Below are 27,579 nucleotides of genomic sequence, written 5' to 3'. Positions count from 1 at the left end.
ATTATCTTAGGATAAATATATATGTATATACCAGTCAGGTTACATTTACTTACTGTAGATTTACTAACCACATCTGCTGGACATTTGTTCCTAGCATCTACTACTCTTTCAGTAAAGTAATATTTTCTCACGTTGCTTCTGATCTTCCCCTCTATAACCTCTCACTGTCTCCTCTTGTTCTTGGGTTCAGCTTTTTTTCTAAAATGACCGCAGAGGAGGAGACCAGTAAATGATTACAAACAGGTCGGGTCCGTCTCTCATTGAACTCGTGTAGCATTGATTTCCCCAAATGTTTCTGATTTCTGAGGAATTATTGTGAGTAATGAGAGTACAGGAGCAGGGACTCTTCTTACCGGAAGGTTCTTCCACACCTGCGGGCCCGGCCTGTGAATGTACAGGTATTATTCTATATACATCACACTTACACTGACTACAATTACCGGTACAGGGACTCTAATTCTAAAAAAATCTAAAAGTCTTTCCCCGACTATTAAAGGGAACCTGTCACCATACCCCCCCATGTCGGGGTGAAGGCCACCCGACCCCCCGCTAGAGCCCCGCATACTTACCCCATCTCACCAAGTCCCGCTCCTGGAGCCGGTCCTGGGACGGAAATATCCTTGTCGGAAGCCTGGCGCGCGCTGCAGAGATGAGTCCAACGGCCATAGAGAATCATACATGCAGCGCGTGCGCCGGGCTTCTGACAAGGATATCTCCGTCCCGGGACCGGTTCCAGGAGTGGGACTTGGCGAGATGGGGTAAGTATCCAGGACTCTAGCAGCGGGTCGGGCGGCCTTCACCCCGACACGGGGGAGTGACAGGTTCCCTTTAAATTGGTTCCATCTTTAATGTGGAGCTTCCAGGCAATTCTAGGATTCCTTCCGTCAGGACCCTCATGCTCACTGTCTGTTTTGTGTGTTTAAGTCATGAGATGGACGTTGTTTCTGTAAAGTGATTTATTTCTTGTATTATATATTAGTTTATAAGCTTTTCTACATATCTAGTATAGCAGTATAAAGACTGGTCCTGGCAGTGGCCCCAGGTTTAGTGGCGCCCCGTCAGTTTTCCTGCTTCCTATTGGTTGCTCCAGGCTTTGATCAGTCTTCAGAGCTGCATTCATAATACTTCTGGTGGATTAATTATTGAATGTTTTGTCTAGATTTGAAGCGAATACCTCATCAGGTACATTGCTTTGATTTTTTTACCTTAACAGATAGTTGCCGGCGCGGGGATGCAGGGGACGCCGTCCTTTTTTTGAACTGCAGCCTTGTTCCCGCGCACAGGGCAGCGGTCTATCCCCGCGCACTGGCCCGGCAGGGAGCACTGTCAGCAGGCCCGCCGACCCCAGTGTAACGTAGCCCCCTCTGTGACGCAGCCTGCATTGCTTCTGATAGAGACGCGTCACGGGGGAGATTGTCACACTGGGGGTCAGTGGTGGTTAAAAAAAAAGGGCCGCGCCACTGTCATCCCTGCGCCAGCACTGATCCGCTAAGGTAAAAATCCAAAGCAAAGTACCTGATGGCGCATTCCCTTTAAGATTTATTTTATGCTACAAAAGAAGATATTTTATTTATGAGATCATTGATCTGTTGAGAAACACAGAATACAGAATACCGAACAAGCAGGAGGTGCTAAGAAGATTCATCTTTAGGGCGTCCTGTAGAATTCTGGTAACTGCTAGAAGGACCTGTCTATCGGCTCTCCATTCTTCATGTCTGGGTCCTGAGTATTTTTCATGATTTGACTTTAAAGATTCCCAGGATTTTCCGATTCTTCTTCTTGGCCAGTCTTTCGGCCAGGGCCCTGGCTTCCTCCTCCTGTCTCGCCCGCTCCAGAGCTCTCGCCCTCTCCAGTTCTTGCTGTTGCTTTGTCAGTTCCTCCATCTGCTGCCGCTGCTGTATCATCCTCTTCTTCTTCATCTCCTCCTCCTGTTGCTGCTTCTTCTTGTCCATCAGGGCTTGCTCTAAGAGCCTTGCCTTCTGCTCCTTCATCCGCTCTTCTTTCTTCGCGCTCTCTATGTTGTAGTTGAGGACATATTGCTTCCTCTCCTTCATCTCCTTCAATGGATCTCGCGGTTGGTCCACACGGAACTGAGCGTCTTTAATGACTTCGCACAGGAAGTTCAGGACCCCCTCGTGTTTCCCCCTGATTTTCATGTGATCTTCTCTGGTGTAGTTTTCAAAGGAGAAGATCCTGTCCACCCCAATGTCCCTGAACATTCCTTCTGTTTCAGTCAAAGCCCCCGATGTCTTATGGGTGAGGACGACTATAGGGAAAACCCCTGGAACACAAAATATAGGAAATAACATGAGCTCCGGCCGTACTTCACAACGTCTACAAAATATTCCAACTCCCAATCTACTGAGGTGGTGGTGCGGTGTCCCACAACCCTGGCCGTTGCTGCTGAGCGTGTACATGTGTATGGCGGCACTGTGTAAACCTTTATATATAGTCTCAGGGTAATAGGAGTAATGTAGTGTAATGAAACAGAATTTTCTGTTTTTCACAGTTTCATTCACTGACAGCAAACACGTGCGGGGGGGGGGGGACACTACAGGGTTAAGTGTGTACACGACTGTCTGCACATTTCTTGTCGGACACTTGCTTGTGGAGCTGATCTGTCACTTTTCTCCCCTATCTCTGGGCCTATCATGCCCCCCTCCCCCCATCTCTCCTGACCAATCCCCTGTCAGGTTATGACTATATGACCTGTGATGCTAAATGTCATCGTCGGTCTCCTATGGTCTAATATGGAAGGAGGCTACACAGTAAGGAGACTTCTTATTCAGTCGTCTCAGAAGAAAGTAAGAGAGTTATTTGTCACCTATTCCTGATATAGAAAGAGCCAACTGAGACAGATGACTGAGATCACTGCTGTATACCGGCCCAGACCACCGGGAAGGTGGAAAACACCCTGACCCTGACCTGAAGGGGCATCCGAGCTTCTCCTGGACTAAGCTCAGATTCCACTGACATCAATGGGGAGAAACATAATGAGACCTCTAAGATTCACTAACATGACTTCAAATAAACCCCTAAAAACTAATCCAGCAGCAATGAAATAAACAATGGACAAAGAAGAATACTTGTGATACAACTGCACTGAGTGTGTGTGAACAAGACCCCAGAGCTCCTCACAGTGTGCAGACCCCAACAATACAAACTATGAGGACAGATACTACCTGTCAGCTTCTGAGCTGTGTGAAACATGATTTTCAACTCCTCTTTCTCTTCCTTTCTTGTTTCTTTTGTTACACTAAGAAACAATTGAATAAATGAGAAAAAAAACATGAACAAATAAAAAAATAAATAAATATATATATATATATATATATATATATAAAACACTACTATAATACTGCTCCTATATACAGGAATATAACTACTATAATACTGCTCCTATATGCAAGAATATAACTACTATAATACTGCTCCTATATACAGGGATATAACTACTATAATACTGCTCCTATATACAAAAATATAACTACTATAATACTGCTCCTATATACAGGAATATAACTACTATAATACTGCTCCTATATACAGGAATATAACTGCTATAATACTGCTCCCTATATACAGGAATATAACTACTATAATACTGCCCCCTATATACAGGAATATAACTACTATAATACTGCTCCTATATACAAGAATATAACTACTATAATACTGCTCCTATATACAAGACTATAACTACTATAATACTGACCCCTATATACAAGAATATAACTACTATAATACTGCTCCTATATACAGGAATATAACTACTATAATACTGCTCCTATATACAAGAATATAACTACTATAATACTGCCCCCTATATACAGGAATATAACTACTATAATACTGCTCCTATATACAGGAATATAACTACTATAATACTGCTCCTATATACAGGAATATAACTACTATAATACTGCTCCCTATATACAGGAATATAACTACTATAATAGTGCTCCTATATACAGGAATATAACTACTATAATACTGCTCCTATATACAGGAATATAACTACTATAATACTGCTCCTATATACAGGAATATACTACTATAATACTGCTTCCTATATACAGGAATATAACTACTATAATACTGCTCCCTATATACAGGAATATAACTACTATAATACTGCTCCTATATACAGGAATATAACTACTATAATACTGGTCCTATATACAAACATATAACTACTATAATACTGCTCCCTATATACAGGAATATAACTATTATAATACTGCTCCCTATATACAGGAATATAACTACTATAATACTGCTCCTATATACAGGAATATAACTACTATAATACTGCTCCCTATATACAGGGATATATTACTATAATACTGCTCCTATATACAGGAATATAACTACTATAATACTGCTCCTATATACAGGAATATAACTACTATAAGGGTATGAACCCACACACCGTATATGCAGCAGATATGCAACAAAAACGCAGAGGATTTGTTGGTACAGATTTGATGCTGTGTTCAGTTATTTAGATCTAATCTGCTGCGAGTTTGCTGCGAGTTTGCTGCGAGTTTGCTGCGTATCGCAGCAGCAAATACGCTGCATATACGGTGTGTGGGTTTATACCCTAATACTGCTCCTATATACAAGAATATAACTACTATAATACTGCCTCCTATATACAGGAATATAGCTACTATAATACTGCCCCCTATATACAGGAATATACTACTATAATACTGCTCCTATATACAGGAATATAACTACTATAATACTGCTACCTATATACAGGAATATAACTACTATAATACTGCTCCTATATACAGGAATATAACTACTATAATACTGCCTCCTATCTGTGAGGACGTGTGTTTGTAGCTCTCCTGCATTGCTCTGATGCCTGGAGAAAGCCCAGGGCGGGGCCACCCTGGGTGGGGAAGCTCCCCAAGCGAGGCCCAGGCTCCAAGGCCTACACTGGGAGACAACTCCCAGCATTCTAAGGTGGATGAAAATCCCAAAGTTACCAGTAATGAAGAGAAAGTAAGCGGCACAAGTAAAAGTAAAGATATGAAGATGGAAGTAAGCGAGAAAGCTAAAGAAACAGCAGCAGCAGCAGCAGCAAGCTCAAAGCCAAGTCAGCAAAGTGAGCGCATGGTGAGACAAGCAGGAGAAGCAGCAGGTGCACAGCCCCCCACTCCTGCACCCAGACAGAAGAGGACATCTCTGGAGAGACAGACCCTGCAGGAGAACATCAGGCAGCAGGTGATGGTCTCCAGGATGGTGGGTCAGGGCAAGACCAGATCTGCAGCAAAGCTGGAACCAGGTGACTGCAAACAGCCTGAGAGACCACAGAGGCCTACACCAGAGGAGAAGCCTGAGAGACCACAGAGGCCTACACCTGAGGAGAAGGAGCCAGAGAGACCAGCAGAGAAGGAGCCAGAGAGAGCACCTGAGCTGCAGATGGCGGAGGAGATCCCAGGTCTGGTAAGGAGGATGGGGGAGCTAAAACACCATAAGCAAATGCTGCAAGTACAGATTGACTGTATATATAATCTAAAAACTGTCCACCCTGAGAGTAACACCCTGTATGATGCTAAGCTGCACTCCCTGAGCGTTGAGCTGGCTGAGGTGGTGAGGGAGATGGACTGTGTCCTGGAGAGGATGGGGCCTCTGGCTGAGACTTACCACAACCAGGAACGCTTTGCAAAACAAGCACGAACTGCAACATCCCAGTCCAGACCCTCAGACGCTGCGTCTATGTCCCAGCGAGGGCCACGTGTCATCCTGCAGGCCCCAAGTTTTGTGTTCCAGGAGAGCAAGAAACACCAGCAGGGACCACAGCAGCCAAAAACATCTCTGGCCGTCCCTGAGCAACAACCTATCCCTCAGAGTGCACATGCACTACAAGTCCCAGCCAACACTGCACGGCAGCAGGACTGTGTAGAGTCATCGGTGCGTGAGACTGAGGATAGTAATGTTGATCGTTCTGTGTCTGACCCTCAGGCAGCAGCACATGGACTACAAGTCCCAGGAGTAACAGCAAAGGCACTACAAGTCCCAGACTACATTGCACAGGGGCAGGATAATGGAGCGTCATCTGTGTGTCAGACGGTGGACAGTGATGGAGGTCAAGGTTCACCTTACCCTCAAACAGCAGCACATGGACTACAAGTCCCAGGAATAACAGCATTGGCACCACAAGTCCCAGCCAACAGTGGACAGTCATCTGGGTGTCAGACTGTGGACAGTAGTGGTGGTCATGGTGTACCTGAGGGGTCAGGGGTTGGAGGGGATTCGCAGTCTGTGTGGGAGATGGAACCATCTGATGATGCCATGGTAGATGGGGTGGTGGCGATAGAAAATAATGTTGCATGTGATTTCCCCCCATTACCCCCACAGGTTGAGGCTGCCCCTTCTAGTACAGATACTCACCCTAAACCCCCTGAGAGTGCCCCCCGTCAGGAACCTCCCAGAAACGCCTGGAGTCGGGGTGCTCCATCATTCACCCCCAGTGCCCATTATACCGGCCAGGCGTTTAAGAGGAGGAACGTGGTGAGGTTCAAGCATAAGGGCAACAAGGAAGACCTCCCTGCCAGGAGACTGGTGATCCGGGAGCTCCTGTGCCACCAGATGGGGTTTACACCAGCCGACATCCTGGCAGTAATAAACCTTCCAGACAGACAGGGCTATGACGTTAGCTTTAAGCTCATGTCCAGTCTGGATCGGTTTTGGGCGCAGTTTCCAAGGTTTAGGGACACAGAGAGCTGGAATAAGTTCATCCTCATTCCTATTTCTAAGCCAGATACAGCCACGGTAAATATCATCTTCTGGAATGAGTCTGTTCCCCCCCAGGATATAGTGGTATGGCTCAGGCGACACTGTGACCTCATGTCTGACCTCACCAAAGCCCGTGACGATGATGGGATCTGGACTGGAGGGTGGCGGGCACTGGTGAAACTACGCCAGCATAATAACATCACGCTGCATCTCCCCAATTCCTTCTTCATTGGGAGAGAGAAGGGGGTCTGTTTCTACCCCGGTCAGCCCAGGAAATGCTTCAAGTGCGGTAAACTGGGTCATGTGGCGAGTGTGTGCACGGTGCTGAGGTGCAACCTGTGTGGGGAGGTCGGCCATGTCAGTTCCATCTGTAAGAACATCCGCTGTAACCTATGTGGTAGGATTGGCCACCCGCACAGGGAATGCCCAGATGCCTGGCACAATATATGTGGAGACCTCCCTGACCAGGACTTGCTGGCGGCGGCAGATGTCTTAGAGGAGGAGGCTCTAATATCAGGGACAGTACTGACCAGACAGGAGGTCCAGCGGGGGTCAGATAATGTAACACCAGGTCCATCATCAGAGGGGGTGCAAGCACACACACAGGGGGTACAGAGACGCACAGAGGGGGTACAAGCACCCATAGAGGCCACCTCAGACCAACAGCAGTCACAGACAGTCTCCTCTAAGTCACCATCTGTTTTTGAGGAAATTAAGAGCAATAAGAGGAAGAAAAAAGACCCGTCCTCCCGCAAACCTGAGGAGAGTCCCAGTGCAGGCCAGAGGGCCAAGAAACCAGTCACTAGCGGTGATGGAATCATGGTCTTATCCAATAGATATGATGTCCTCTCAGAATCAGATGGTGACTATGAGAAAGAGCTAGGAAGGATAGATAAAGAGTGTGAAGAGGACACAGGGCTCCCCCGCACAAAAAAGAAAACACCTACTGTAGAGACTCCGACACAGTCAGATATGGAGACTGGGGGTAGAGACAGTGACTCTGACATGTGATGATGGCAGTCACTTATATGGTCTTCTTCTATTGTCTTCTCATGGCTGGGTTCTCATTAAACATCATCTCCAGTAATGCCAACAGTATAAAAGTAAGAAGGACGAGACATGCAGTATACGACCATCTGAGACACCTTAATGCTGATGTCATCTTCTTGCAAGAGACACGTCTAACGTCATCTGGACTGTTGTCTGAGGCCCAGAGAGATTGGACATCTGGTCCGTCCCTTTGGTCGTTGGCTGTAGAGCCTTATGCTGGAGTAGCCATATTGTTTAACACCACTGACGTGACCGTACATAGGATGACAGAGTTTGTTATGGGGAGATGTCTGGTCCTTGAGGTCACTGTCCACGGCAGACGACTGAGGTTTATTAACATCTATGGCCCACAGACAGTGACTGAAAGGATCCATGTCCTTAATGAGGTGAAGCCATACCTATTCACTTCTATTCCTGTAGTATTAGCTGGAGACTTTAACGTTGCCCGGTCATCAGGTGACAGGTCCTCCGGCAGAGCTGTGGTCAGGGACTCTACAGTCCTTAATAACATGATTTTGCAGGCTGGTCTGAGTGACGTCTTTGCACAGGGTGGAAGGAGGCCAAAATTCACATACTGCTGTGGTGACAGGAGGAGTAGAATAGATCTGGCGTTTGTGAATCCTACAGAAACTGTAAGCAGGATAAGTGAGAAAGCCGTCCCATACTCCGACCACCTGGCCTTGTGTTTCTGCCTGGGAGTCGCTAAACGTCCAGATCTTGGTAGGGGGTTATGGAAACTTAATTCCAGCCTCCTGGATGACGTTTATGTCCAGTGTTGTGTTCACTCCCTCCTCCAGAACCAACTTGAGAGAGTGGATTTTTATGACAGTATGGCTGACTGGTGGGAGGATGTCAAAGAGGAGATCCGCTCCCTCTTGAGGAAACTGTCTATTAAGAGAGGGAAGAATAAGTATAGCCAGTATCTAAGACTGCGTAAAGAATTGGAGTCACTCTATTCGGCGGGTGGGGATGACCAACAAAGGATTGACCGGCTGAAATCTGAGATGAGGCAGTATCAGTACAGTAGGTATACCTCCCTGGTGGTTGAACGGGATTATGGGTCCTTAGGGTCTCCTAGTCCCTTTGAGAATTGCCGGGAGCGGGTGACAAAGAAATTAATCTCGGGTCTCACTGACCCCCAGGGTGTTTTGCAGGAATCGCGGGAGGGTATCCTGGGGGTCGTGAGATCTTACTATACTGACTTGTTTCAGAGGAAGGTTTTGGATGAGGAAAAAGTGACCCAATTCTTGGAGGCAACTCCACTCCCTGATACTAACAATTTGGACTTTTCTCCTTTGACAGCAGAATTATCGGTGGAGGAGGTTAAAGAGGCCATTGATAAGTTACATCTGAAGAAGGCACCAGGTCCAGATGGTATTACAGCAGAATTTTATAAGAAATTCAGAGACCTCTTGGCTCCAATCCTTGTGGATGTATATAGAAATTGTCTTGAAAATCACCTGATGCCTCCATCCATGAGGGTCTCATCGCTAATTCTGCTGTCTAAAGGTAAAGACCCTAGCGACATCAAGAACTGGAGGCCAATTGCCCTCTTGAATGTCGACAGGAAAATTCTGGCAAAAATTCTGTTTTCTAGATTAGTTTGTTTGTCCCCGGCACTGTTGGCAGGCTGTCAGTATGGCACGGTACAAGGGCGGAACATCTCTGGAGCGGTGCTCTCTATCCGGGAGATGTTTGAGAGATGTAAAGCCCTTGGGTGTGGGAGATATGTTGTAGGTCTTGACCAGGCTAAAGCCTTTGACAGAGTAGATCATGCGTATCTATGGGCCACTTTATCAAAGTACGGTATTCCGGGACAATTCATAAATTGGTTGAAGACTTTGTACTGTGAGGCTGAGAGCTTTCCTCTGATCAATGGTTGGCAGGGTGGCACGTTCAGGGTAGAGGCAGGGGTGCGACAAGGTTGCCCACTGAGTCCACTGCTGTATGTGTTTGCTATTGATCCGTTCCTGAGGTCACTGCAGCGGTGTGGTTTTCAGGGGGTACCAGTCCCCCATTGCTTGCCCCTGGATGTTGTTGCCTACGCGGATGATGTGACTGCAGTGATATCTGAGCCTCGTGAGGTGGAGATGTTGTCTGCAGCCATCAGAAGTTACTCAGAGGCCTCAGGGTCTCTGGTCAACTTTGAGAAGAGTCAAGCTTTCTGGACATTGAGTAGAGACCCAGATTTTGATCTGCCGCAGTTTGCCAAGGCCTCCACCCATATTAAGATCTTAGGGGTTAAATTCGGGAGGGACGATAATTCCAGGCTAAATTGGGAAGAGAAGTTGGATGCCGGAAATGTAAAGGTTCAGCGATGGAAGAACTGGAGGCTGACCTATAGAGAGCGGATCTCAATGTTGAAGACTTACCTGGTCCCCGTCTTCTTGTACGTCTCTGTCGTCTTTCCTTTGCCAGAATCTTTCTCGGCTAGGCTCTTTAGCCTGTTCTTCCAGCTCTTATGGGGGAACAGGTTGAACCCAGTAAAAAGAGGGATAACTTACCTGCAGAGGAGAGAGGGTGGGCTAGATATGTTAAATCCAAGGGTGTTCTTTGACTCCATGTTTCTTAAAGTTAATTTTGGTTGCCTGGACTCAAACAACAGTCCTCTGTGGGTAAATAGTATCAGGGACTGGATATTGCCTTTTGCAGAACCTTGGATGCGAGGCGGCAGTCTCAGGAGGGGGAGATTGACTCCTGGACACCTTCCCCAGTATCTGGAGTACGGTATACGATGTCTGAAGAAATGGGGTATTGATAAATCTTTCATAGAGAGTAAAACCAGGAAAGATCTATACTCCAGAGTGTGTAAGACCTTCTACAGTGTACAGCCTGTATTTAGAGACTGTCCGACCACAACCCTGCTGGACAGTCTGAGGCTTCTCAATGGTCCGCGGCTCCCCCCTAAGTTCTGGGATATTGCCTGGCTTTCATTACAGGGGAAGCTTTTTGTTAGGGGAAACCTAAAGTTCCTCAGTGTGTCAGATCGCATGTGTCCCTTGGGTTGTCAGCAGGAGGAGACTATGCTTCACTTCATCTCAGATTGCTGGGGTGGACGGAAAATCTGGTGTGACATATCCACCAAGCTACAGATCCCCACATTACAGTCCCTGAAAAACCCGGAAATTATCTATGGGGTCACATCTAATGGGAATAACATCAACCGAGGGACCCTGTATCTGATCATCTCTGTGATCAAATATTATCATTGGCACACAAGAACACGAGTCTCTGTCCATAGTGAGCCATTCAATCCCACCAAAGCTATAACCCTCATTATGTCAGAGCTCAGGTGGATCCAGGCACTAGAGGTCAGGAAAAAAGGGGAAAACATCAAATTATGGAGGAACGTCCATCTGGACTAATGTATTGTATATTGTATATTGTATATTGTCACGGAGGCTATTACTTACTTTTTATTTCCCTTTAGTTAAAATGGACTTAAGTTACAATTAGCATAATTTTATTTTATTATGCACAAGTATAGGTTAAACTGTATGATTATTTATTTTTTTTCTGATGGAAAAGTATTTCTGTATTTATGTTTGTTTTATACCAATAAAAATTGCCTCCTATATACAGGAATATAACTACTATAATACTGCCCCCTATATACAGGAATATACTACTATAATACTGCCCCCTATATACAGGAATATACTACTATAATACTGCTCCTATATACAGGAATATAACTACTATAATACTGCTACCTATATACAGGAATATAACTACTATAATACTGCTCCTATATACAGGAATATAACTACTATAATACTGCCTCCTATATACAGGAATATAACTACTATAATACTGCTCCTATATACAGGAATATAACTACTATAATACTGCTCCTATATACAAGAATATAACTACTATAATACTGCCTCCTATATACAGGAATATAACTACTATAATACTGCCTCCTATATACAGGAATATAACTACTATAATACTGCTCCTATATACAGGAATATAACTACTATAATACTGCCCCTATATACAAGAATATAACTACTATAATACTGCCTCCTACCTGTGAGGACGTGTGTTGGTAGCTCTCCTGCATTGCTCTCATGCCTGGAGAAAGCCCAGGGCGGGGCCACCCTGGGTGGGGAAGCTCCCCAAGCGAGGCCCAGGCTCCAAGGCCTACACTGGGAGACAACTCCCATCATTCTACAGTGGATGAAAATCCCAGAGTGTCCAGTAAGCAAAGCAGCAGTGTGAATGTAAGCAGCAAAAGTACAGTAAAGAAAGATTTGAAGATGGAAGTCAGTAAGACAACCAAAGAAACAGCAGCAGCAGCAGCAGGAAGCCCCAAGTCAAGCCAGCAAGGTGAACTCATGGTGAGACAAGCAGCAGGTGCACAGCCCCCCACTCCTGCACCCAGACAGAAGAGGACATCTCTGGAGAGACAGACCCTGCAGGAGAACATCAGGCAGCAGGTGATGGTCTCCAGGATGGTGGGTCATGGCAAGACCAGATCTGCAGCAAAGCAGGAACCAGGCGACTGCAAACAGCCTGAGAGACCACAGAGGCCAACACCAGAGGAGAAGCCAGAGAGACCAGCAGCACCAACAGAGAAGGAGGCAAAGAGAGCACCTGAGCTGCAGATGGCCGAGGAGATCCCAGGTCTGGTAAGGAGAATGGGGGAGCTTAAACACCATAAACAAATGCTGCAGTTACAAATAGACTGTATATACAACCTTAAAACTGTCAACCCTGAGAGTAACACCCTGTATGATGCTAAGCTGCACTCACTGAGCGTTGAGCTGGCTGAGGTGGTGAGGGAGATGGACTGTGTCCTGGAGAGGATGGGGCCTCTGGCTGAGACTTACCACAACCAGGAACGCTTTGCTGCCCAAGCTCAGACTGTATCATCCCAGTCCAGACCCTCAGACGCTGCGTCTATGTCCCAGCGAGGGCCCCGTGTCATCCTGCAGGCCCCAAGCTTTGTGTTCCAGGAGGGCAAGAAACACCAGCAGGGACAACAGCCAAAAACATCTCCGGCTGTCCCTGAGCAACAAACTATCCCTCAGACTGCACATGCACTACAAGTCCCAGCCAACACTGCACGGCAGCAGGACAGTTTAGAGTCATTGGTGTGTGAGACTATGGATAGTAATGGTGATCATGCTGTGTCTGACCCTCAGGCAGCAGCACATGGACTACAAGTTCCAGGAGTAACAGCAAAGGCACTACAAGTCCCAGCCAACACTGCACAGCAGCAGGATAATGGGGAGTCATCTGTGTGTAAGACTGTGGACAGTGATGGAGGTCATGGTTTACCTTTCCCTCAAACAGCAGCACGTGGACTACAATTCCCAGTAATAACAGCATTGGCACCACAAGTCCCAGCCAACACTGCACAGCGGCAGGACAGTGGACAGTCATCTGGGTGTCATACTGTGGACAGTAGTGGTGGTCATGGTGTAGCTGAGGGGTCAGGGGTTGGAGGGGATACACAGTCTGTGTGGGACATGGAACCATCTGATGATGCCATGGTTGATGGGGTGGTGGAGATAGAAAATAATGTTGCATGTGATTTCCCCCCATTACCCCCACAGGTTTTGGCTGCCCCTTCTAGTACCGATCCTCACCCTAAACCCCCTGAGAGTGCCCCCCGTCAGGAACCTCCCAGAAACGCCTGGAGTCGGGGTGCTCCATCATTCACCCCCAGTGCCCATTATACCGGCCAGGCGTTTAAGAGGAGGAACGTGGTGAGGTTTAAGCATAAGGGCAACAAAGAAGACCTCCCTGCCAGGAGACTAGTGATCCGGGAACTCCTGTGCCACCAGATGGGGTTTACACCAGCCGACATCCTGGCCGTAATAAACCTTCCAGACAGACAGGGCTATGACGTTAGCTTTAAGCTTATGTCCAGTCTGGATCGGTTTTGGGCGCAGTTTCCCAGGTTTAGGGACACAGAGGGCTGGAATAAGTTCATTCTCATTCCCATTTCTAAGCCTGATACCGCTACTGTAAATATAATCTTCTGGAATGAGTCTGTTCCCCCCCAGGATATAGTGGTATGGCTCAGGCGACACTGTGACCTCATGTCTGACCTCACCAAAGCCCGTGATGATGATGGTATCTGGACAGGCGGGTGGAGGGCACTGGTAAAGCTGCGCCAGCACAATAACATCACGCTGCATCTCCCCAATTCCTTCTTCATTGGGAGAGAGAAGGGGGTCTGTTTCTATCCTGGGCAGCCTAGGAAATGCTTCAAGTGTGGTAAACTGGGTCATGTGGCGAGTGTGTGCACGGTGCTGAGGTGCAACCTGTGTGGGGAGGTCGGCCATGTCAGTTCCATCTGCAAGAACATCCGCTGTAACCTATGTGGTAGGATTGGCCACCCGCACAGGGAATGCCCAGATGCCTGGCACAACATATGTGGAGATCTCCCTGACCAGGACTTGCTGGCGGCGGCAGATGTCTTAGAGGAGGAGGCTCTAATATCAGGGACAGTACTGACCAGACAGGAGGTCCAGCAGGGGTCCGACAATTTAACACCAGGTCCATCATCAGAGGGGGTGCAAGCACACACAGCAGGGGTACAGAGATGCACAGAGGGGGTGCAAGCACACACAGAGGGGGTACAGAGACACACGGAGGGGGTGCAAGCACACACAGCAGGGGTACAGAGATGCACAGAGGGGGTGCAGGGACACACACAGGCCACCTCAGACCAGCAGCAGCCACAAGTAGTCTCCTCTATGTCACCGTCTGTTTTTGAGGAAATAAAGAGTAACAAGAGGAAGAAAAAAGACCCGTCCACCCGCAAACCTGAGGAGAGTCCCAGTGCAGGCCAGAGGGCAAAGAAACAGGTCTCTAGCGGTGATGGAGTCATGGTCTTATCTAATAGATATGATGTCCTCTCAGAATCAGATGGTGACTATGAGAAAGAGCTAGAAAGGATTGATAAAGAGTGTGAAGAGGACACAGGGCTCCCCCGCACAAAAAAGAAAACCCCCACTATAGAGACTCCGACACATTCAGACATGGAGACTGGAGGTAGAGACAGCGACTCTGACATGTGATGATGGCAGTCACGTATATGGTCTTCTTCTATTGTCTTCTCATGGCTGGGTTCTCATTAAACATCATCTCCAGTAATGCCAACAGTATAAAAGTAAGAAGGACGAGACATGCAGTATACGACCATCTGAGACACCTGAATGCTGATGTCATCTTCTTACAGGAGACACGTCTGACGTCATCTGGACTGTTGTCTGAGGCCCAGAGAGATTGGACGTCTGGTCCGTCCTTTTGGTCACTGGCTGTAGAGCCTTATGCTGGAGTAGCCATATTGTTTAACACCACTGACGTGACTGTACATAGGATGACTGAGGTTGTTATGGGGAGGTGTCTGGTCCTTGAGGTCACTGTCCACGGCAGACGGCTGAGGTTTATTAACATCTATGGCCCACAGACAGTGACTGAAAGGATCCATGTCCTTAATGAGGTGAAGCCATACCTATTTACCTCTATTCCTGTTGTATTAGCTGGAGACTTTAATGTTGCCCGGTCATCAGGTGACAGGTCCTCCGGCAGAGCTGTGGTCAGGGACTCTACAGTCCTTAATAACATCATTTTGCAGGCTGGTCTGAGTGACGTCTTTTCACAGGGTGGGAGGAGGCCGAAATTCACATACTGCTGTGGTGATAGGAGGAGTAGAATAGATCTGGCGTTTGTGAATCCCACAGAAACTGTTAGCGGGATAAATGAGAAAGCCGTCCCATACTCCGACCACCTGGCCTTGTGTTTCTGCCTGGGAGTTGCCAAACGCCCAGATCTTGGTAGGGGGTTATGGAAACTTAATTCCAGCCTCCTGGATGATGTTTATGTCCAGAATTGTATTCACTCCCTCCTCCAGAACCAACTTGAGAGAGTGGATTTTTATGACAACATGGCTGACTGGTGGGAGGATGTCAAGGAGGAGATCGGCTCCCTCTTGAGGAAACTGTCTATTAAAAGAGGGAAGAGTAAGTATGGCCAGTATCTAAGACTGCGTAAAGAATTGGAGTCACTCTATTCGGCGGGAGGGGATGACCAACAAAGGATTGACCGGCTGAAATCTGAGATGAGGCAGTATCAGTATAGCAGGTATACCTCCCTGGTGGTTGAACGGGATTATGGGTCCTTAGGGTCTCCTGATCCCTTCGAGAGTTGCAGGGAGCGCGTGGCAAAGAAATCTGTCAGCGGTCTCACTGACTCCCAGGGTGTTTTGCAGGAATCGCGGGAGGGTATCCTGGGGGTCGTGAGATCTTACTATACTGACTTGTTTCAGAGGAAGGCTTTGGATAAAGAAAAAGTGACCCAATTCTTGGAGGCAACTCCAGTGCCTGATACTAATGATTTGGACTTTTCTCCTTTGACAGCAGAATTATCGGTGGAGGAGGTCAAAGAGGCCATTGATAAGTTACATCTGAAGAAGGCACCAGGTCCAGATGGTATTACAGCTGAATTTTATAAGAAATTCAGAGACCTCTTGGCTCCAATCCTCGTGGATGTATATAGGAATTGTCTAGAAAATCACCTGATGCCTCCATCCATGAGGGTCTCATCGCTAATTCTGCTGTCTAAAGGTAAAGACCCTAGCGACATCAAGAACTGGAGGCCAATTGCCCTCTTGAATGTCGACAGGAAAATTCTGGCAAAAATTCTGTTTTCTAGATTAGTTTGTTTGTCCCCGGCACTGTTGGCAGGCTGTCAGTATGGCACGGTAAAAGGGCGGAACATCTCTGGAGCGGTGCTCTCTATTCGTGAGATGTTTGAGAGATGTAAAGCCCTTGGGTGTGGGAGATATGTTGTTGGTCTTGACCAGGCTAAAGCCTTTGACAGAGTAGATCATGCGTATCTATGGGCCACTTTATCAAAGTACGGTATTCCGGGACAATTCATAGATTGGCTGAGAACTTTGTATTGTGAGGCTGAGAGCTTTCCTCTGATCAATGGTTGGCAGGGTGGCACGTTCAGGGTAGAGGCAGGGGTGCGACAAGGTTGCCCACTGAGTCCACTGCTGTATGTGTTTGCTATCGATCCGTTCCTGAGATCGCTGCAGCGGTGTGGTTTTCAGGGGGTACCAGTCCCCCATTGCTTGCCCCTGGATGTTGTTGCCTACGCGGATGATGTGACTGTAGTGATATCTGAGCCTCGTGAGGTGGAGATGTTGTCTGCAGCCATCAGAAGCTACTCGGAGGCCTCAGGGTCTCTGGTCAACCTTGAGAAGAGTCAAGCTCTCTGGACATTGAGTACAGACCCAGATTTTGATCTGCCGCAGTTTGCCAAGGCCTCCACCCATATTAAGATCCTTGGGGTTAAATTTGGGAGGGACGATAATTCCAGGTTAAATTGGGAAGAGAAGTTGGATGCCGGAAATGTAAAGGTTCAGCGGTGGAAGAACTGGAGGCTGACCTATAGAGAGCGGATCTCAATGTTGAAGACTTACCTGGTCCCCGTCTTCTTGTACGTCTCTGTCGTCTTTCCTTTGCCAGAATCTTTCTCGGCTAGGCTCTTTAGCCTGTTCTTCCAGCTCTTATGGGGGAACAGGTTGAACCCAGTAAAAAGAGGGATAACTTACCTGCAGAGGAAAGAGGGTGGGCTAGATATGTTAAATCCAAGGGTGTTTTTTGACTCCATGTTTCTTAAAGTTAATTTTGGTTGCCTGGACTCAAACAACAGTCCTCTGTGGGTGAATAGTATCAGGGATTGGATATTGCCTTTTGCAGAACCTTGGATGCGAGGCGGCAGTCTCAAGAGGGGGAGATTGACTCCTGGACACCTTCCCCAGTATCTGGAGTATGGAATACGATGTCTCAAGAAATGGGGTATAGATAAGTGTTTCATTGAGAGTAAAACCAGGAGAGATCTATACTCCAGAGTGTGTAGGACCTTCTACAGTGTACAGCCTGTACTTAGAGACTGTCCGACCACAACCCTGCAGGATAGTCTGAGGCTTCTCAATGATCCGCGGCTCCCCCCTAAGTTCTGGGATATTGCTTGGCTTTCATTACAGGGGAAGCTTTTTGTTAGGGGAAACCTAAAGTTCCTCAGTGTGTCAGATCGCATGTGTCCCTTGGGTTGTCAGCAGGAGGAGACTATGGATCACTTCATCTCAGAGTGTTGGGGTGGACGGAAAATCTGGTGTGACATATCAGCCAAGCTAAGGATCCCAACATTACAGTCCCTGAAATACCCAGAAATCATCTATGGGGTCACATCTAATGGGAATAACATCAACCGGGGGCCCTGTATCTGATCATCTCTGTGACCAAGTACTATCACTGGCACACAAGAACACGAGTCTCCATACATAGTGAGACATTCAATCCCACCAAAGCTATATCCCTCATTCTGTCAGAGCTCAGGTGGATCCAGGCACTAGAGGTCAGGAAAAAAGGGGAGAACATCAGATTATGGAGGAACGTCCATCTGGACTAATGTATTGTATTGTATTGTATTGTATATTGTATATTGTCATGGAGGCTATTATTTATTTATTTACTTTTATTTCTTTTCCCCTTTAGTTAAAATGGACTTAAGTTACAATTAGTATAAATTTATTTTCCTTTGCAAAAGTATAAGTTATACTGTATGATTATTTTTTATTTATTCTGATGGAAAAGTATTTCTGTATTTATGTTTGTTTTATACCAATAAAAATTGCCTCCTATATACAGGAATATCACTACTATAATACTGCCCCTATATACAGGGATATAACTACTATAATACTGCTCCTATATACAAGAATATAACTACTATAATACTGCTCCTATATACAAGAATATAACTACTATAACCAAGCAAGTAGATGTGCAAACCGTAGTATTCTGAAATTGTTTGTATGTCCAGGTTAAGTGACCTTACGTGATAGGGAGATAGCCAGCACAGCGATCCGGCAGCCCCAGCGGGCTACTAGACACATTGTATCCATTCTTAAATGAGCCTACTACTCACAAGAAGTCACATTCGCTCTGCTAACATACATAGGAGTAAAAACCACATAGTACATAGTCAGATGCATAAGAACCAGTGCATTAGCTCTCTGACCTGTTCTTTACGTCCCCACATCTTGCTTACATGTTTTTAATTGTAGGACTTGTTCACATGGTGTTTTGTTTTGGATTGGGTGTTTTACACCCCCCCCTATCGGTGATGTCAGAAGACGAGGCTTTAAACTGACAACCGATTCAAACCCAGGAGGCCAGATGAAGCGGGAAAGTTAGCCCGCGAAACGGCTGTAGCCACGGTGCACAGCACCCTTGGACCTGTCTCTCACTGCCCTGAAGTCACCTGCATGATGACATCTTGTAAATAAACCACGATTGCTGCATTAACCCGGTGAGTGCCGCTGGTTTCTACTGTCTATCTCAATGGCTTGTGCTTATATAACTACAATAATACTGCTCCTATATACAAGAATATAGCTACTATAATACTGCCCCCTATATACAGGAATATAACTACTATAATACTGCCCCCTATATACAGGAATATAACTACTATAATACTGCTCCTATATACAGGAATATAACTACTATAATACTGCTCCTATATACAAGAATATAGCTACTATAATACTGCCCCCTATATACAGGAATATAACTACTATAATACTGCCCCCTATATACAGGAATATAACTACTATAATACTGCTCCTATATACAGGGATATAACTACTATAATACTGCTCCTATATACAGGAATATAACTACTATAATACTGCCCCCTATATACAGGGATATATCTACTATAATACTGCTCCTATATACAGGAATATAACTACTATAATACTAACCCCTATATACAGGAATATAACTACTATAATACTGCTCCTATATACAGGAATATAACTACTATAATACTGCCCCCTATATACAGGAATATAACTACTATAATGCGGTTCAGGGAAGAAACAGAGTGCTGCACCTCACACCTATGGCTGATACTAGTGCCGCTTGGCTAAATAAAAAACACATCAGAATTTTGTGTATGAATTGATCAAGCCATACTGCCCCATGTACCTCGTGCCGGTATCTGATACACATGGGTCCCTACACTAAGTCCACACCGTGCCAGTCAGTGGCCACCAACCCCGCAGGCGTGCACAGCCAGGGAACGGGGGCCATGGGACGGCCCTGCGACCCCCCATGCCACAGGACCAGACCCAAAAACACCACACCAGAACCCGGCCAGCACCGCCGGCGGAGAAGGTCGCCCCCAAGCAGCACAAGTCTGGATAAGGTATTGCGCTACTATAATACTGCCCCCTATATACAGGAATATAACTGCTATAATACTGCTCCCTATATACAGGAATATAACTACTATAATAGTAACCCCTATATACAGGAATATAACTACTATAATACTGCCCCCTATATACAGGGATATAACTACTATAATACTGCTCCTATATACAGGAATATACTACTATAATACTGCTCCTATATACAGGAATATACTACTATAATACTGCTCCTATATACAGGAATATACTACTATAATACTGCTCCTATATACAGGAATTTACTACTATAATACTGCCCCCTATATACAGGAATATAACTACTATAATACTGCCCCCTATATACAGGAATATAACTACTATAATACTGCTCCTATATACAGGAATATAACTACTATAATACTACTCCTATATACAGGAATATACTACTATAATACTGCCCCCTATATACAGGAATATAACTGCTATAATACTGCTCCTATATACAGGAATATAACTACTATAATACTGCTCCTATATACAGGAATATAACTACTATAATACTGCTCCTATATACAAGAATATAACTACTATAATACTGCCCCTATATACAGGAATATAACTACTATAATACTGCTCCTATATACAGGAATATAACTACTATAATACTGCCCCCTATATACAGGAATATAACTACTATAATACTGCTCCTATATACAGGAATATACTACTATAATACTGCTCCCTATATACAGGAATATAACTACTATAATACTGCTCCTATATACAGGAATATACTACTATAATACTGCTCCTATATACAGGAATATACTACTATAATACTGCTCCTATATACAGGAATATACTACTATAATACTGCTCCTATATACAGGAATATACTACTATAATACTGCCCCCTATATACAGGAATATAACGACTATAATACTGCTCCTATATACAGGAATATAACTACTATAACACTGCTCCCTATATACAGGAATATAACTACTATAATACTGCTCCTATATACAGGGATATAACTACTATAATACTGCTCCTATATACAGGAATATAACTACTATAATACTGCTCCTATATACAGGAATATAACTACTATAATACTGCTCCTATATACAGGAATATAACTACTATAATACTGCTCCCTATATACAGGAATATAACTACTATAATACTGCTCCTATATACAGGAATATACTACTATAATACTGCTCCTATATACAGGAATATACTACTATAATACTGCTCCCTATATACAGGGATATAACTACTATAATACTGCCCCCTATATACAGGGATATACTACTATAATACTGCCCCCTATATACAGGGATAGAACTACTATAATACTGCTCCTATATACAGGGATATAACTACTATAATACTGCTCCCTATATACAGGGATATAACTACTATAATACTGCTCCCTATATACAAGAATATAACTACTATAATACTACTCCTATATACAGGAATATAACTACTATAATACTGTTCCTATATACAGGGATATAACTACTATAATACTGCTCCTATATACAGGAATATAACTACTATAATACTGCTCCTATATACAGGAATATAACTACTATAATACTGCTCCCTATATACAGGAATATAACTACTATAATACTGCTCCTATATACAGGAATATACTACTATAATACTGCTCCTATATACAGGAATATACTACTATAATACTGCTCCTATATACAGGGATATAACTACTATAATACTGCTCCCTATATACAGGGATATAACTACGATAATACTGCTCCCTATATACAAGAATATACTACTATAATACTGCTCCTATATACAGGAATATAACTACTATAATACTGCTCCCTATATACAGGAATATAACTACTATAATACTGCTCCCTATATACAGGAATATACTACTATAATACTACTCCTATATACAGGAATATAACTACTATAATACTGCTCCTATATACAGGAATATACTACTATAATACTGCTCCTATATACAGGAATATACTACTATAATACTGCTCCTATATACAGGGATATAACTACTATAATACTGCTCCCTATATACAGGGATATAACTACTATAATACTGCTCCTATATACAGGAATATACTAACATAATACTGCCCCTATGGAGAAGGCTAGAATTTTAGTTCTAGAAGAGTGTGTTCCTCCCCGTGTAGATGTGTCGGGGTTCGGTCTTGTACTCACCTGTGCACAAACACAGGAACAATAAAATCTGAGGTCTTGACTTGTTTCTCGGCTCTGACTATCCTTTCTGCAAGTCCAAATCCTTTGCTCCATTCCACCGTTTTACCAAGAGGCAGCAGATTACCTGGCGGAGTGACAGGAGAAGATTATAAAAAAAATATATATATATATATATATATATATATATATATATATATATATACACTACCGTTCAAAAGTTTGGGGTCACATTGAAATGTCCTTATTTTTGAAGGAAAAGCGCTGTACTTCTCAATGAAGATAACGTTAAACTAGTCCTAACTTTAAACCAATCCCCTCTATACATTGCTAATGTGGTAACTGACTATTCTAGCTGCAAATGTCTGGTGTTTGGTGCAATATCTACATAGGTGTATAGAGGCCCATTTCCAGCAACTATCACTCCAGTCTTCTAATGGTACAAGGTGTTTGCTCATTGGCTCAGAAGGATAATTGATGATTAGAAAACCCTTGTGCAATCATGTTCACACATCTGAAAACAGTCTAGCTCGTTACAGAAGCTACAAAACTGACCTTCCTTTGAGCAGATTGTGTTTCTGGAGCATCACATTTGTGGGGTCAATTAAACGCTCAAAATGGCCAGAAAAAGAGAACTTTCATCTGAAACTCGACAGTCTATTCTTGTTCTTAGAGATGAAGGCTATTCCATGCCAGAAATTGCTAAGAAATTGAAGATTTCCTACAACGGTGTGTACTACTCCCTTCAGAGGACAGCACAAACAGGCTCTAACTAGAGTAGAAAAAGAAGTGGGAGGCCACGTTGCACAACTAAGCAAGAAGATAAGCACATTAGAGTCTCTAGTTTGAGAAACAGACACCTCACAGGTCCCCGACTGGCATCTTCATTACATAGTACCCGCAAAACACCAGTGTCACCATCTACAGGGAAGAGGCGGCTGCCGGATTTTGGGCTTCAGGGCAGAGCGGCAAAGAAAAAGCCATATCTGAGACTGGCCAATAAAAGAAAAAGAGTAAGATGGGCAAAAGAACAGAGACATTGGACAGAGGGAGACTGGAAAAAAGTGTTGTGGACGGATGAATCCAAGTTTGAGGTGTTTGGATGACAAAGAAGAAGGTTTGTGAGACGCAGAAGAAATGAGAAGATGCTGGAAGAATGCCTGACGCCATCTGTTATACGTGGTGGAGGTCATGTGATGGTCTGGGGTTGGTGCTGGTAAGGTGGGAGATTTGTACAGGGTAATAGGGATTGTGAATAAGGAAGGCCATCACTCTGCACCGCCATGCCATACCCAGTGGGCAGCGCTTGGTTGGAGCCAATTTCATCCTACAACAGGACAATGACCCTAAACACCTCCAAATTGTGCAAGAACTATTTCCGGCAGAAGCAGCAGCTGGTATTCTATCCTAGGTAATGGAGTGGCCAGCGCAGTCACCAGATCACCACCCCATTGTGGGAGCAGCTGGACCGTATGGTACGCCAGAAGTGCCCATCCAACCAATCCAACTTGTGGGAGCTGCTTCTAGAAGCGTGGGGGGCAATTTCTCCAGCTTACCCCAACAGATTAATAGCTAGAATGCCAAAGGTGGGCAATGCTGGAATTGGTGCACAAGGAGGATTCTGGGACGGAAGCAAAGTGTGATGGAAGAACAATGTTATTTCACATACAAATCAGTATTTCTAACCTTGTCAATGTCTTGTCTCTACTTTCTATTCATTTCACAACGTATGGGGGTGAAGAAGTGTGACTTTTCATGGAAAACACTAAATTGTTTGGGTGACCCCAAACTTTTGAACTGTAGTGTATATATATCTCCATCCCAGCAGAGTTGGGATGTTGGTCACATGACCCTCCTTCTCTGACCTCTCTCTATTACTCTTCTCTTTATCCTTCCTTGTGATACATGAGAGTGATAATTTATATGGGTGGGTATGACGGATTCTGCGTCCTATTGCGGCGTCTTCTTGTCCCCCGCTGACGGCTTTTGCTGCCGCTCCTATAACAGACTTGTCTTAGCAGTGACAGCTCGCTCAGCCAATCACTGACTGAAGCAGGACAAGGTAGCGGTCAGTGACTACCTACATTGTGGAGATAAGTCTTTCTTGTAAGTAGCAGGAGACCTGAAGACGGTACAGGAGGACCCCAGAGGAGCAGGTAGGTAAGAGTAGCATCTCTGTTACTTTCTATACAGCCCCAGCTCTACAGCACAAAGTTTCATTGGCTAGAGTAACCCTTTAACCTCCAGATGGAGCGAGGCACCACAGTGTAAGCCAGAGGTACAGACAGAGTGAAGCCACCGTGTGTGTTGGGCTCCTATATGTGAGTCCTATATAGCTATGCACCTAGGGTTGAAACAGTGTGTACCATGGAATATTACTTTTCAGGCTCAGTACTAGCCCTGACAAGCAGCGTTTGGTTACTGAGTGGGGACAAGGGGGGATTTGGGTCTCTCGCTGCTTTCACCGAGCCCCTGAGAGTCCACTCCATGGAGCAGAGCTGGACGGTTTCCCAGTATACATATACAGCATAGCACCTACTCCTCTCTGCTATGACACGGCAGTGCTGATGAATGTGCTGTCACTGACCACACTGGGACTGATTCTTACAGTACATTATGTAATGGAGTGACTGAGCTGTGCCCCCAATAGCAGCACAGCAAGGAAGGGGTTACACTCTCTTCCCTCTTTGTGCACATAACATATGCTAAGCCCTTCCCCTGCTTACTGTCTTGGTGAGGCTGTAACTAGAGACAGATTTTCCATAACAACAGGCAGTGGACAGCAAAGGGAGACACCTAGTGGTCAGGATTTTTTGGGAGTAATTAATTTTTTTATTTATTTAGCTTTTTTTATTTTTACTTTAATGAATTCTCAATTACAAATTAAAAACAGTATGATCAGAATATCTTTTTTTTTTACATCATTTACAGTATATATGTTCAGGTTTAATGCTGAGTTGAGGCTTCACACCGGAAAAGAGAAACAGCAATGAAATAGACTGAGAGTAGACTAGATAGAATATTGGAGGTTCCTCAGCTCTCCATTCCCAGTTATGTTTGTCTGATATAAGAAATTTCAAGGGTCCTTTGTCTCCCCCCCCCCCCCCCCGCCCCCCATCTAAGACAGCTGATGTAAACAAGCCTCTGGCAGGCTTTATCTGCCACTTTTTTGCTCCTTTGTAATGATGTTAGGATTATTCTAAGGTCAGGTTGCTAATGAACTGTTATTAATCCTCCCAGCATTACAGAGAAGTTACAATGTTGCAGATACAGCCTGCTAGGGACTTGTTTACATCAGCTGTCTCAGAAAGGAGGGGGTATGGGGAGACAGAGAGAAAAGCTCATGCAGATTTTTGTGTCTTCAGCAGAAAGCAGCAGCTGAGAACTGGGGGTAGGAGACTGAATATTTAATAACAAGTATTAAAGGGATTGTTAGTCTCACCATGGGAAGCAACATATCAAAAGTTATACACGACATGGAGAGAAAGGAACGGCTGCACATCCCATCTATGGCTGACACTAATGCCGCTAGGCCTGTATTTAAAATCAACACCAGGGTGTCTGTATATAATTTGATCAAACCATAATAGCCCCCTGTACCACGTGCAGGTCCCCGGTTCACACGGGTCCCTACACTAACTATACACCGTGTCGGTCAGTGACCGCCAACCCTGCAAAGCGTGCACATGCAGGGAAGGGAGGCCATGGAACGGCCCCGCAACCCCAATGTCACAGGACCAAATCCAAAATGCCCCACCAAAACCCAGACGGCATCACCGGCGGGGAAGGCTGCCCCCAAACAACACAAGTTGCGGGGATGGCGGTCGCTGACCGACACAGTGTGAATTAAGCGTAGGGACCCGTGTGAACCAGGGGACCTGCACGTGGTACACGGGGCTATTATGGTTTGATCAGATTATATACCGTCACCCTGACGGTTTTTAAAATAGGCCTAGCGGCATTAGTGTCAGCCATATGTGGGATTTGCGGCCGCTCCTCTCTCTCCATGTCGTGTTTTACAGTTCTCCCTTTTCTGAGCAGCTCGCACTCCCCCTTAAGACCCACATGACCCAAATTGGCAGGATACGTGTCAGCCACGTGTGGGATGTGCGGCCGCTCCTCTCTCTCCATGTCATATCACCAGTTATGTGTGAGTGGAATATCCCTTTAATCCTCATGCATTGATAACTTCCTTCTGTCTGAAAACACAGCAGATTTTCAACATACATTTTTGACTGTCCTGACTGCTTATTCTGCTGCGAGGGGGGGGGGGGGGGGTCCCTTCCGATTCCACCCACAGCTTTGGGGTCTGCTCTGATATGACTTGGTGCAATAATTACAATTATTCAATACAAAGCCAGAAACAGATGAGAAAAGGAGATCCTGGCTTTACATCCAACAACTGCTATTAAATCCTGACCATGTGAACACGGCCTTAGAGACCGGATTACCTGGGTCCAGTACTCACCGAGCTGAGCGTAGATTTCTCCCGTTTCGTGGTCGTCCATCTTAGCGCAGCCTCTGTTGTCCACCAGGGTGATGTTCCCCGTGAGTTGATACGGGATCCTCTCTGTTGTTTTTCCTCCGTCTCCTCCCCGAGACTTCGACCAGTTCTGGAATTCTCCATCTTCCCAGACGTAGATGCAGGTGTTAATGAATGAGGACTTCCCATGACCCAAGAGGCCGAAGAGCTGGATGAGAATGCGGTCGAAGCCTTGGTTTCCGCTCTTACAATGATCAAAGCTAAAGCTTTGAATGAATTGTCTCATTTCTTCCATGTCTGCTCAGATTGCTTTCTCCTTAGTGACTGACGGACTGGAATGAGACAAAGTCCTCCCCAGTAAAGTCCTTACAGGTATTAACCCTCCTGCATCTCCAGCATAGACTCAGGTTACATCCACAGTCCTTCCGAACATTTCCTCATGTCGATACTGATACCGTCTATTACTGCCCCTGTAGGCTATAAGGTGGTATAGACGTGGGCAATTGTTCTTGTGCCCCCCCCCCCCCTTATACCCCACTACAACACCTGACCACTAGAGATGAGTGAATCTGTAGCACACCCGGGCCCTTCTGAATCTGAGCGTGTGGCATTTGATTACCGGTGGTTGCAGAAGTGGGATGCATGGTAAGCACCTTTTCTTTCTCTCAGCCTAACTTGCAGCACATGGAGTAAGCTTCTAGACCTGTTCACACTGGTGTTGGCTGGCGGCCATTGCCTCTGCTTGCTGTGTCTGCAGGGCGGCGTGGTCCTGCTACATTGGGGTTGCTGGACTGTTGGTTTGCCCCCCCCCCCCCCCCCATTCCCATGGGCGCTGGC

General features: G+C 45.3%; 2 protein-coding genes across 2 annotated transcripts in view; one reads left to right on the top strand and one right to left on the bottom strand.

Annotated features, from left to right (window-relative positions):
* LOC138801669 (mas-related G-protein coupled receptor member H-like) overlaps window positions 1-27,579 on the top strand; it is a 566,124-nt gene that overhangs the window by 385,260 nt on the left and 153,285 nt on the right. The window lies entirely within an intron of this gene.
* On the bottom strand, window positions 939-27,107 carry LOC138800602 (alpha-taxilin-like). The gene is made up of 4 exons (XM_069982392.1): window positions 26,728-27,107; window positions 22,263-22,386; window positions 3,183-3,256; window positions 939-2,281 (listed from the first exon to the last, which is right to left on the bottom strand). Exons 1-4 carry the CDS (start codon window positions 27,035-27,037, stop codon window positions 1,734-1,736), a joined length of 1,056 nt encoding a protein of 351 aa, XP_069838493.1. The 5' UTR covers window positions 27,038-27,107; the 3' UTR covers window positions 939-1,733.

The sequence above is a fragment of the Dendropsophus ebraccatus genome, chromosome 9 (assembly GCF_027789765.1).
Source record: "Dendropsophus ebraccatus isolate aDenEbr1 chromosome 9, aDenEbr1.pat, whole genome shotgun sequence".
In the NCBI taxonomy this organism is placed as follows: Eukaryota; Metazoa; Chordata; class Amphibia; order Anura; family Hylidae; genus Dendropsophus; species Dendropsophus ebraccatus.
This window is presented reverse-complemented; position numbering and strand designations above follow the sequence as displayed.

What these genes read in the sequence shown, in the direction of transcription:
- LOC138800602 (XM_069982392.1), bottom strand. Translation starts at nt 27,037, where the DNA reads ATGGAAGAAATGAGACAATTCATTCAAAGCTTTAGCTTTGATCATTGT. An exon ending in AGAAATCTACGCTCAGCTCG is followed by an intron (nt 22,387 to 26,727) that starts GTGAGTACTGGA and finishes TCACTCCGCCAG; the next exon opens with GTAATCTGCTGCCTCTTGGT. An exon ending in GTTCCTGTGTTTGTGCACAG is followed by an intron (nt 3,257 to 22,262) that starts GTGAGTACAAGA and finishes ATTGTTTCTTAG; the next exon opens with TGTAACAAAAGAAACAAGAA.